Source organism: Macaca thibetana, chromosome 14 (genome assembly GCF_024542745.1).
Source record: "Macaca thibetana thibetana isolate TM-01 chromosome 14, ASM2454274v1, whole genome shotgun sequence".
NCBI classification, from domain to species: Eukaryota; Metazoa; Chordata; class Mammalia; order Primates; family Cercopithecidae; genus Macaca; species Macaca thibetana.
In genome coordinates, this window is record NC_065591.1 from 18771795 (window position 1) to 18782102 (window position 10308).

At 46.2% G+C, this 10308-nt stretch overlaps 1 protein-coding gene across 5 annotated transcripts in view; it reads left to right on the forward strand.

The window, feature by feature from the left end:
- Nucleotides 1–6215, forward strand: part of CKAP5 (cytoskeleton associated protein 5) — a 102111-nt gene extending 95896 nt beyond the window's left edge. For all 5 annotated transcript variants that reach the window (XM_050757518.1, XM_050757522.1, XM_050757521.1 and 2 more), the window contains 2 exons: nt 5180–5331; nt 5500–6215. In XM_050757518.1, the coding sequence (XP_050613475.1) occupies nt 5180–5331; nt 5500–5742 (395 nt within the window). In that variant the 3' untranslated portion in view covers nt 5743–6215. The remainder of the gene's footprint in view (nt 1–5179; nt 5332–5499) is intronic.
- Nucleotides 6216–10308: the final 4093 nt, after the last annotated feature.

Consider the following 10308-nt stretch of genomic DNA (forward strand, 5'->3'; position numbering starts at 1 on the left):
ATGTTAGTCAGACTGGTCTGGAACTCCCGACCTCAGGTAATCTGCCTGCCTTGGCCTCCCAGAGTGCTGAGATTATAGGCATGAGCCACCACGCCCGGCCTCACTCTGACCTTTTAATGTGGATATCCCCCAGGGTTCAGTCTATGGTTGTCTTCTCTCTTTCTTATTTCCTTAATGAATTCATCTACTTCACTACTTTAAATAACATTTAAATCTCCAGCTTAGACCTCCTTCCTGATTTCCAAACTGCTATATCCTACATGATATCTCCACCTGGGTTTCAAATAGACATTGTTTTTTTTTTTTTTTTTTTTGAGACAGAGTCTTACTCTGTCGCCCAGCAGGCTGGGGTGCAGTGGTGTAATCTTGGCTCACTGCAACCTCTGCCTCCCAGGTTCAAATGATTCTCCTGCCTCAGTCTATTGAGTAGCTGGGACCACAGGCAGCTGCCACCACACCCAGCTAATGTGTGTATTTTTGATGGAGATGGGGTTTCGCCATGTTGGCCAGTCTCAAAAGCAAACAACAAAAAAAACTAAAGTCCTGATCATCCTGTAAGCCTGATCCATTTACTTTTGTTTTGTTTTGTTGTTTTTGTTTTGTTGTTTTTGTTTTGTTTTGTTGTTTTTGTTTTGTTTTTGTTTTGTTTTGAGACACTCTCGTTCTGTTGCCTGGGCTGGAGTGCAGTGGTGCGATCTAGGCTCACTACAACCTCCGCCTCCCGGGTTTAAGCAATTCTCCTGCCTTAGCCTCCCAAGTAGCTGGGACTACAGGCGCCTGCCACCACACCCAGCTAATTTTTTGTGTTTTTAGTAGAGACAGGGTTTCACCATGTTGGCCAGGCTGGTCTCGATCTCCTGACCTCGTGATCCGCCCACCTTGGCCTCCCAAAGTGCTGGGATTACAGGCGTGAGCCATCGCACCCAGCCGATCCATTTACATTCTTCTCCATCTTGGTTGACATCAACTTTATCCTTCGAGTTTGTTCAGATCCAAAGCTTTTGAGTCTTCTCTTCTGTCAGGAAATTATTTTGACTCTACCTGCAAACCACATGCAGAATTCATCCACACTTCTCCTCACCTTCACTGCTACCACCTTGGCGTGGTGTGTTCTCTCTCATCTGTGTTATTGTCCTATCTTCCTACTTGATCTCCCTGCTTCCACCCTGCCTCCCTCTATTCTTTCCTACACATAGCATCAAAATGACTCTAATGAAACATTTTCCAGAGGCTCTCCCTTTCACTCAGCAAAAGCAAAAGGTCCTTTAAAGGTCTCTGAGGTCCTGTATAGGACCTGCCAGTGCCTCTAGTACCTCATCCCCTAGTCCTCTTCCTGTTGTTTCACTCCAGCCCCACCAGCCCCTTTATTTCTTTTTGAGTCAGGGTCTCGCTCTCTCACTCAGGCTGGAGTGCAGTGGCGTGATCATGGCTCACTGGGTTCAAGCAGTCCTCCCACCTCAGCCTCCCGAGTAGCTGGAGCTACAGGTGCATGCCACCATGCCTGGCTAATTTTTGTATTTTTTGTAGAGACGGGATTTCTCCTTGTTGCCCAGGCTGCTCTCTAACTCCTGGGCTCAAGTGATCCACCCACCTTGGCCTCCCAAAGTTCTGGGATTTCAGGTGTGAGCCACCATGCCTGGCCTCCCCCAGTTGTTTCTGGAACACACCAGTCATGTGTCTTCTTAGGGCCTTTGCACTGGCTATTTCTTACATATAAATGCTCCTCCTAAGATGGCTTTGTTGCCTAGCTCCCTTTCCTTTTTCACATCTTTGTTCAAATACCATCTTAGTAAAACCTTTTTTTTTTTTTTTTGAGATGGAGTCTTGCCCTCTCGCCCAGGCTGGAATGCTGTGGCACGATCTTGGCTCACTGCAGCCTCCGCCTCCCAGGTTTAAGAGATTCTCTTGCCTCAGCCTCCCGAGTAGCTGGGATTATAGACATGCACCTCCATGCCCAGCTAAGTTTTGTAGTTTTAGTAGAGGCAGGGTTTCACCATATTGGCCAGACTGGTCTCCAACTCCTGACCTCAGTTGATCTGCCCGCCTTGGCCTCCCAAAGTACTGGGATTACAGGCATGAGCCACCGTGCCTGGCCAGTAAAACCTTATTGTTTAAAACTTGCAACCTATCCCTCACCCCACCATAGCACTTACACCTCTAACATACTACATAATGTAGTATTTATTAGGTTAAGTGTTCAGCATCTGTGTCTAGTCATGCATATCAATATTTTGGCCAATGACGGACTGCATATATGATGGTGGTCCCATAAGATTATTTGAGACAGGGTCTCACTCTGTCATGCAGGCTGGAGTGCAGTGACGATCTCGGCTCACTGCAACCTCCATCTCCTAGGTTCAAATGATTCTTTTGCCTTGGCCTCCCGAGTAGCTGGACAGTTGCATGCCACCACACCCAGCTAATTTTTTGTTTTTTTTTGAGACAGAGTCTTGCTCTGTCACCCAGGCTGGAGTGCAGTGGTGCGATCTCGGCTCACTGCAAGCTCCGCCTTCCGGGTTCACGCCATTCTCCTGCCTCAGCCTCCCAAGTAGCTGGGACTACAGGCACCCGCCAACATGCCCAGCTAATTTTTTTGTATTTTTAGTAGAGACGGGGTTTCACCGTGGTCTCGATCTCCTCACCTCGTGATCCACCCGCCTCGGCCTCCCAAAGTGCTAGGATTACAGGCGTGAGCCATCGTGCCCGGCCTTTTGTGTGTATTTTTAGTGGAGACAGGGTTTCACCATGTTGACCCAGCTGGTCTTGAATTCCAGGTCTTCCTGGTCTCAAGTGATCCCCCCGCCTCAGCCTCCCAAAGTCCTAGGATTACAAGTGTGAGCCACCATGCCCAGCCAGTTCCATAAGATTATAATGGAGCTGAAAAATTCCTATCACCTGATGATACCGTAGCTGTCATAATGTCGTAGCACAATTATTTTTGTATAAGTCTAGTGTAGCCTAAGTGTACAGTGTTTATAAAGTTGACAGTAGTGTCCCAGGGTTTCACCTTCACACACCACTCACCCAGAGCAACTTCCAGTCCTGCAAGCTCTATTCCTGGTAAATGCCCTATACGGGTGTACCATTTATCTTTTATACGGCATTCTTATTGTACCCTCTCTCTGTTTAGATACATACTTAACATTGTGTTAAAATTACCTACACTATTCAGTATGGTAACAAGCTATACAGGCTTGTAGCCTAGATGTGTGGCAGGTTATACCAACTAGGTGTTCGCATAACTATGAAGTTACCTAACAAATGCATTTCTCAGAACGTGTCCTTGCCCTTAAGCCACATGATGTTATTCGTTAAATGATATGAATGAATGCAGTAACTAAGTTTAAGCTGAAATGTTACTGCCCCCACAGTGAGAAAGTCCCTGTTTGAGAATTACTGCTCACAGGATCTAGAGACAAACTGAAGACTTAGGTTTCAGTTATAGAAAATAACTATCATGAGCCTTAAACCAAGACAAGAAAGACCCAACTGCAAAAGTGCCCTCTCATCAGTGCTGTGCTTAGTTCTTTCCGAGTTTAGTGACATTCACCTGCTCTTACATTTGAGAATGTGTTTGCCTGTCAAAGCATGTCATGTCTCTTTGTGGTTTTCAGACCCTGATCATATCTACTCTCAGCCTGTATCTTGCTGGGCTGAAGCTTCAGTTAATTTTGTTCTCTTAAACAGGAGTTCTTGTTTTTGACACCTTAAATTATGCCTTTCCAAGACTTTACAAGTCTTTTTATTTTTTGAGATGGGGTCTCTTTGTTTTTGTGGGGTTTTTTTGAGACAGGGTCTCTGTCACCCAGGCTGGAGTGCAGTGGTGCGATCTAGGCTCACTGCAGCTTCTGCCTCCTGGCTTCAAGTGATTCTCTTGCCTTGGCCTCCCCAGTAGCTAGGATTACAGGTGTGAGCCACCATCCCCAGCTAATTTTTGAACTTTTTTTAGAGACAGGGTTTCACCATGTTGGCCAGGCTGGTCTTGAACCCCTGACCTCTAAGTGATCCACCTGCCTCGGTCTCCCAAAGTGCTGGGATTACAGGCGTGAGCCACTGCGCCTGGCCGGGGTCTTGTTTTGTTGCCCAGGCTGGTCTTTAATGAAAAAGACCTCTAAGGAGTTAAAGTATGGTGCGCAAAATGTCAAACAGTATGCCACATGTAAACATACCATGGTTTGATCAGGGCAGGCATTCTATCCTCATTTCCAAAGCCCTTTTTGGGGATGTTCGACGTGTGATAATTTTCGCCTAAACAGCACATTTGCAACCCAAGCATGTATTCCCACTGATTATTAAATTGATTTTGTGCCTTAGAGTATTCAGACATCTCTTATTGTTGCCTTTTACATAGTTCTTCATTCATTTTTCACCCCCTCAGAGGATTGTCCTCATCTTTACATTAAAGGAGTCCTTTTTCCCTGGAGTAACCTGTTCTACCTTTCTGTTTACCATAAGGCAGTGTTTCCTCCCAGTACCTTACCTTTGGGGCCTGTGGAATGCATTTGCATTGATACCAAGTGAAATATTTTAAAGGCCTGCGTTGTATCGTTGTTCATTCAGAAATTTAGGAAGTGTGATGGATTTTTTCTTGTTTTGGTTTTCCTCTCTCCTGCCAGATATTGATCTTAGTGGTAGGTTACAGACACTCCAGTTCTACGCCCTCTTTAGATAATTGTTGGACACCTCCTTCTCTTCCCCATGAATACCCCATAGCCTTGGACACCTTGCTTCCTTCACAGGTTCAAATGAGTGTCTCCTATGTGACATTGGTCCAAACTTAATCTAATTCTTCCAAACATTTAAGGTCCTCTGGTTTTTCAGTTGGGCAATTACAGTATCCTCAGGAGTAGCTTCAGCTTTTTGGATTGCCCAAGTCACCCCTGGGATTATTGGAGTATAATCCCCTGCATAACCCAGGACGCAGATGGATGACCCAATTTACATTCTGCCTTTCTGTATCAATTTTTTGTGTTCTCAAGAAGCTTATATTGTATAGTTCAGAGCATCCTTATCACCAACTCTAGGTAGATTCTTGTGGAATTTTTAGTTTTCAAGTATAGTAACAATATTCAAGCCCCAGGAAATTCTTAATTGTTCTTTTTGGTGGGAGATTAACCAAGGCACTTTAGAAGGGGGATATGTGGATATCTGAATATTCTTTCTCCCTTTTCTTCTCTAGGCATCTCCCCCCAGATGGAGGTCACATGTGTGCCCACACCCACAAGCACAGTGTCCTCCATAGGTAACACAAATGGGGAAGAAGTGGGGCCATCTGTCTACCTGGAAAGGCTAAAGATCCTCCGACAGCGATGTGGTCTGGACAACACAAAGGTACTATTCCTTTTCTTCTGTGCAGCTCAGGGAGGGTAGTCACAAGCAGGTCCGAGGCAGGCTGGCCCACAGAGAAGTGTAAAGCTTAGACTTGCTGTATGTGGTTCTGGAGCTGCATCTTGACCTGCTTGACCTGACCTTAGACAATCTCTCTCCTTCTCTCAATAGCAAGATGACCGACCTCCTTTGACCTCTTTGCTCTCCAAACCAGCAGTTCCTACCGTTGCCTCTTCCACAGACATGCTCCACAGCAAACTCTCTCAACTCCGGGAGTCTCGGGAGCAGCACCAGCATTCAGACCTGGATTCTAACCAGACTCACTCTTCAGGAACTGTGACCTCCTCCTCCTCCACAGCTAACATAGACGACTTGAAAAAAAGACTGGAGAGAATAAAGAGCAGTCGCAAATGAAGCTGCCCCATTCCCCTGGCACCCTGCAGCTTTAGTTTACTAAACTAGAAGTCCTCATAGTTTAAAGTGGCCTCAGCAGGCCTAGTGTATACAGACTGGTTGTACGTATCATGCCGTGGAGCTGGGGGAGGAGTCGTTGTGGCACAAGTACTTGTACATACTCTGCTTCTCTTCGTCAGCGTCCCGCTGCTCTAGAAGACTGTCCGTGGATGAGTTTAGTGTACAGACTTGTAAACAGCTGCCCCCTTTGCTCAGTCTAGTTCCCAGATCCTTTTCTTTTTAATTGCTCATTTGTAAAATTGTCCTAATCTTTCCTAGCTTTCTAATAGTTAATATTAGAAACTCTTTAATAGTCTTCCTTTCAGTTTGTGAGCTCTTCTCTGTCGCCCTGAAGGGTCACTGTATTCTGTATGAATGCATGGCATGATACAACTAATTTAAGAGTCTTTTATAAATAAAGTTTGCATTAACTATACCTGACTCCCAAGATGCTCCATATCATGGAGTGTTGGGCAGCAATGTTTTAACTTCTTTTGGCACCAGCTGGGTCTTCAGCCAGTTAGGGAAAGGTTCATTACTGCTCACAGAGCTTCCCTTTTTCTTGGCTCACAGACTTGAAGCTGTCTTTTACTCCTTTGGAATGGAAGGAACTCCCCTTTCCTGCTCTCCACATGCAGCTCCTAGGGAGCAGAAAAATCTCATCCTTCCTTGTTTTGAGATTTTGGTCATGATTTCCCTCTGCTCATCACCAGTCGTTTGAAGGAGCTCTTGGGCATCCTACCACTTTGCTGACCAAAAGCACACAAGATTGCGCCGAGATTGGCTGGGCTTCAGTGGTTCTCACACTACAACTAGATTGGTGTTCATTTGACTCATGGAGTTTGGGACAGCTTAGTGGTTTTCTGCTTGGTTATATGAGTCTCTTTTGGTCCAGGCTAATAGTTGCTTCACGTTCAGTCAGAGTAAGGATGAGAAAGTGAGCTGAGTATTCACCTCTGGAATAAATTCCACAAGACCTCCCTCCACAGTCAGAAAAACTCTTCAGGATGAAAAGGTTCTGGATTGAGGAGGAGATTTTGGGCAGTTGTAAAGGTCAAAGGAACTTGTCTGTTGTAGCCCACCTTCAACTCAATTGATGTCTAAGAAATGAAAGACTGATGGAAGATTAATCCTGTAAAGGTTCCAGTCATCGTTTTCAGGTGACCCTGGAGCCTCCCGAAATTAAACTTATCTCTCCTTTATAGTGGGAACATGGGAGTGGGTATTTGGAGGCATTTGCTTCTATAGTAGAAAGACATATTTAGAAAGAATGACTACAAAGGCTGGGCCTGGTGGCTCACTCATATAACCTTAGCATTTTGGGAGGCTGAGGTGGGTGGATCACTTGAGCCGAGGAGTTCAAGACCAGCATGGGCAACACGGCTCTACCAAAAAAAACACAAAAATTAGCTGAGTATAGTGGCTCAAGCCTGTAGTCCCAGCTACTTGGGAGGCTGAGGTGGGAGGATCATCTGAGCCCAGGAGGTCAAGGCTGCAGTGAGCCATGATCACTCCACTGCACTCCAGCCTGGGCAACAGAGCGAGACCCTGTCTCAGAGGAGGGGGGAATAAAAAGGAGTGGCTGTACTCCGATCTGGAATTAGCACAGCTGACTTGAAAAACCCAAGTACCTAGAGCTTACAACACTGACTGCTATGTTGGAAGAAAATAGACTTACAAGAATGTGTGTTCTTGTTTAAAAAGCAGGTCCTGCATGTTACAGGCAATTCTGAATCCCTTCCCCCTTGATCGAGATGATGCCCTGGGCTGCCACATCCTGCAAGCTCACTACCTTTCGGTCAACCAGAACCAAAGAATGAGGCCAAGGAACTCTGTCCTACTTGTTTTCTGATGTGTTGAAAAATGAGGAGAAAAGAAAACGTTAAGGGGAGGGTGCTAAAGATCCCTATCTCAGGTCCCTTCCCCTGAAAACCACATTAGAAGATCCTAGGCCAGATACTGTAGCCACAGGATTTTCCTGCTCCACGCCACTATCCTGTGCCTAAGGCAGACATTGATCTTCATTCTTTCCCTGAGCTCATGCATGAGACTTGTCAAGACGGAGCCATGCTCCATCCCACACTTGTGACCTCTGCCCACAGTAACCGTGAAGAATGTGCTCTGAAAGGGTATCTTTGAAGTTCTATTTTTTTTTTTTTTTTTTTGAGAGGGATTCTTGCTGTGTCGCTCAGGCTGGATGGCATGCAGTGGCGTGCCTCTCTCACTACAACCTCCACCTCCTGAGTTCAACCAATTCTCCTGCCTCAGCCTCTCAAGAAGCTGGGAAGCTGCGATTACAGGTGCCCACCACCACGCCTGGCTAGTTTCTGTGTTTTTAGTAGAGACAGGGTTTCACCATGTTGGCCAGGCTGGTCTCCAACTCCTGATCTCAGATGATCCACCAGCCTCAGCCCCCCAAAGTGGTGCGATTATAGGCGTGAGCCACCACGCCCAGCCTATGACTCATAACTTAAATTTGAGGTCTCATTTCTTGGAAAAATAAATTGCTCCAGCTGGGAACTGCTGGGTGAGGAAACATTCCAGAAAGCAACTAACCCCACTGATGGGCTATTTCCAGGGCCCAAGAGAGGGAGGAGGTAAGCAGCAGAGGAACTTTCAACAGCTAGGCCCAATGCCCGGTCTAGTTCCCAGGCAATAGTGAGAATACGAGTGGTGGTAACTCACAGAGAGCTTACTAGGCACTAGGCATTGTGCTAAGGACACCATGTAAGTTCTTTCATTTAATCCTCATAACCGTATGAGGCAAGTAATGTCATTATATATACCTTTTAATATACAGGTGGCCCTCCAGATCTGTGGGTTTTGCATCTGCAGATTCAGCCGACTGCAGATTGAAAATATTTGTGGGGTGCCGGGCGCGGTGGCTCACGCCTGTAATCCCAGCACTTTGGGAGGCCGAGGCGGGCGGATCACAAGGTCAGGAGATCGAGACCACGGTGAAACCCCGTCTCTACTAAAAATACAAAAAATTAGCCGGGCGCGGTTGTGGGCGCCTGTAGTCCCAGCTACTCGGGAGGCTGAGGCAGGAGAATGGCGTGAACCCGGGAGGCAGAGCTTGCAGTGAGCGGAGATCGTGCCACTGCACTCCAGCCTGGGCGACAGAGCGAGACTCCGTCTCAAAAAAAAAAAAAAAAAAAGAAAATATTTGTGGGGAAAGAAATAATAATAATACAATTAAAAATAATACAAATTTTAAAATAATACAGTATAACTATTTACATAGCATTTATGTTCTATTGGGTATAAGTCATCTAGAGATGATTTGAAGTATATGGGAAGGCTGGGCAGGGTGGCTCACGCCTGTAATGCCAGCACTTTGGGAGGCCCAGACGGGTGGATAACCTGAGGTCAGGAGTTTGAGACCAGCCTGACCAACATGGTGAAACCCTGTCTCTACTAAAAATACAAAAATTAGCCTGGCATGGTGGCGGGCGCCTGTAATCCCAGCTACTCGGGAGGCTGAGGCAGGAGAATCACTTGAACCCAAGAGGCAGAGATTGCAGTGAGCTGAGACTGCGCCATTGCACTACAGCCTGGGCAACAAGAGCGAAATTCCAACTCAAAAAGATAAAAATAAATTTAAAAAATGAAGTATATGACAGGATGTGCATAGATTGTATATAAACTCTGCCATTTTATATACGAGATTTGAGCATCTATAGATTTTGGTATGCATGGTGGGTTCTGGAGTCTATCCCCCATGGATACCACAGGATGACTGCATGAAGAAACTGAGGCCCAGGGAGGTCAGGTGACTTGACCATGATTTTCTCTCTTAATGTTGGAACCAGAATATGAGCCCAGGCCGTCTGATGGTGGGGACTATGCTCCTAACTACTGTATCCCACAATACTGTCAAAGTTTTCTTTTTGTTGTTGTTGTTGTTGTTTTTTTGAAATGGAGTTTTGCTCTCACCCAGCATAGATCTGATTTTTCTTTTTATTTATTTATTTATTTTTTGAGATGGAGTCTCACTCTGTCGCCAGGCTGGAGTGCAGCAGCATGATTTTGGCTCACTGCAACCTCCGCCTCCCGGGTTCAGGTGATTCTCCTGCCTCAGTCTCCTGATTAGCTGGGACCACAGGCATGGGCCACCACACCCAGCTAATTTTTTTATTTTTAGTAGAGCTGGGGTTTCACCATGTTGGCCAAGATGGTCTCTATCTCTTGACTTCGTGATCTGTCTGCATCAGCCTCAGCCTCCCAAAGTGCTGGGATTACAGGTGTGAGCCATATCCAGCCAGATCTGATTTTTTTTTTTTTTCTTTTTGAGATAAGAGTCTCGCTCATGTCGCCCAGGCTGGAGTGCAATGGTGCAATCTTGTCTCACTGCAAGCTCCACCTCCCAGGTTCATGCCATTCTCCTGCCTCAGCCTCCCGAGTAGCTGGGACTACAGGCATCCGCCACCACACCCGGCTAATTTTTTGTGTTTTTAGTAGAGACAGGGTTCCACCGTGTTAGCCAGGATGGTCTACGATCTCCTGACCTCGTGATCCGTCCACCTC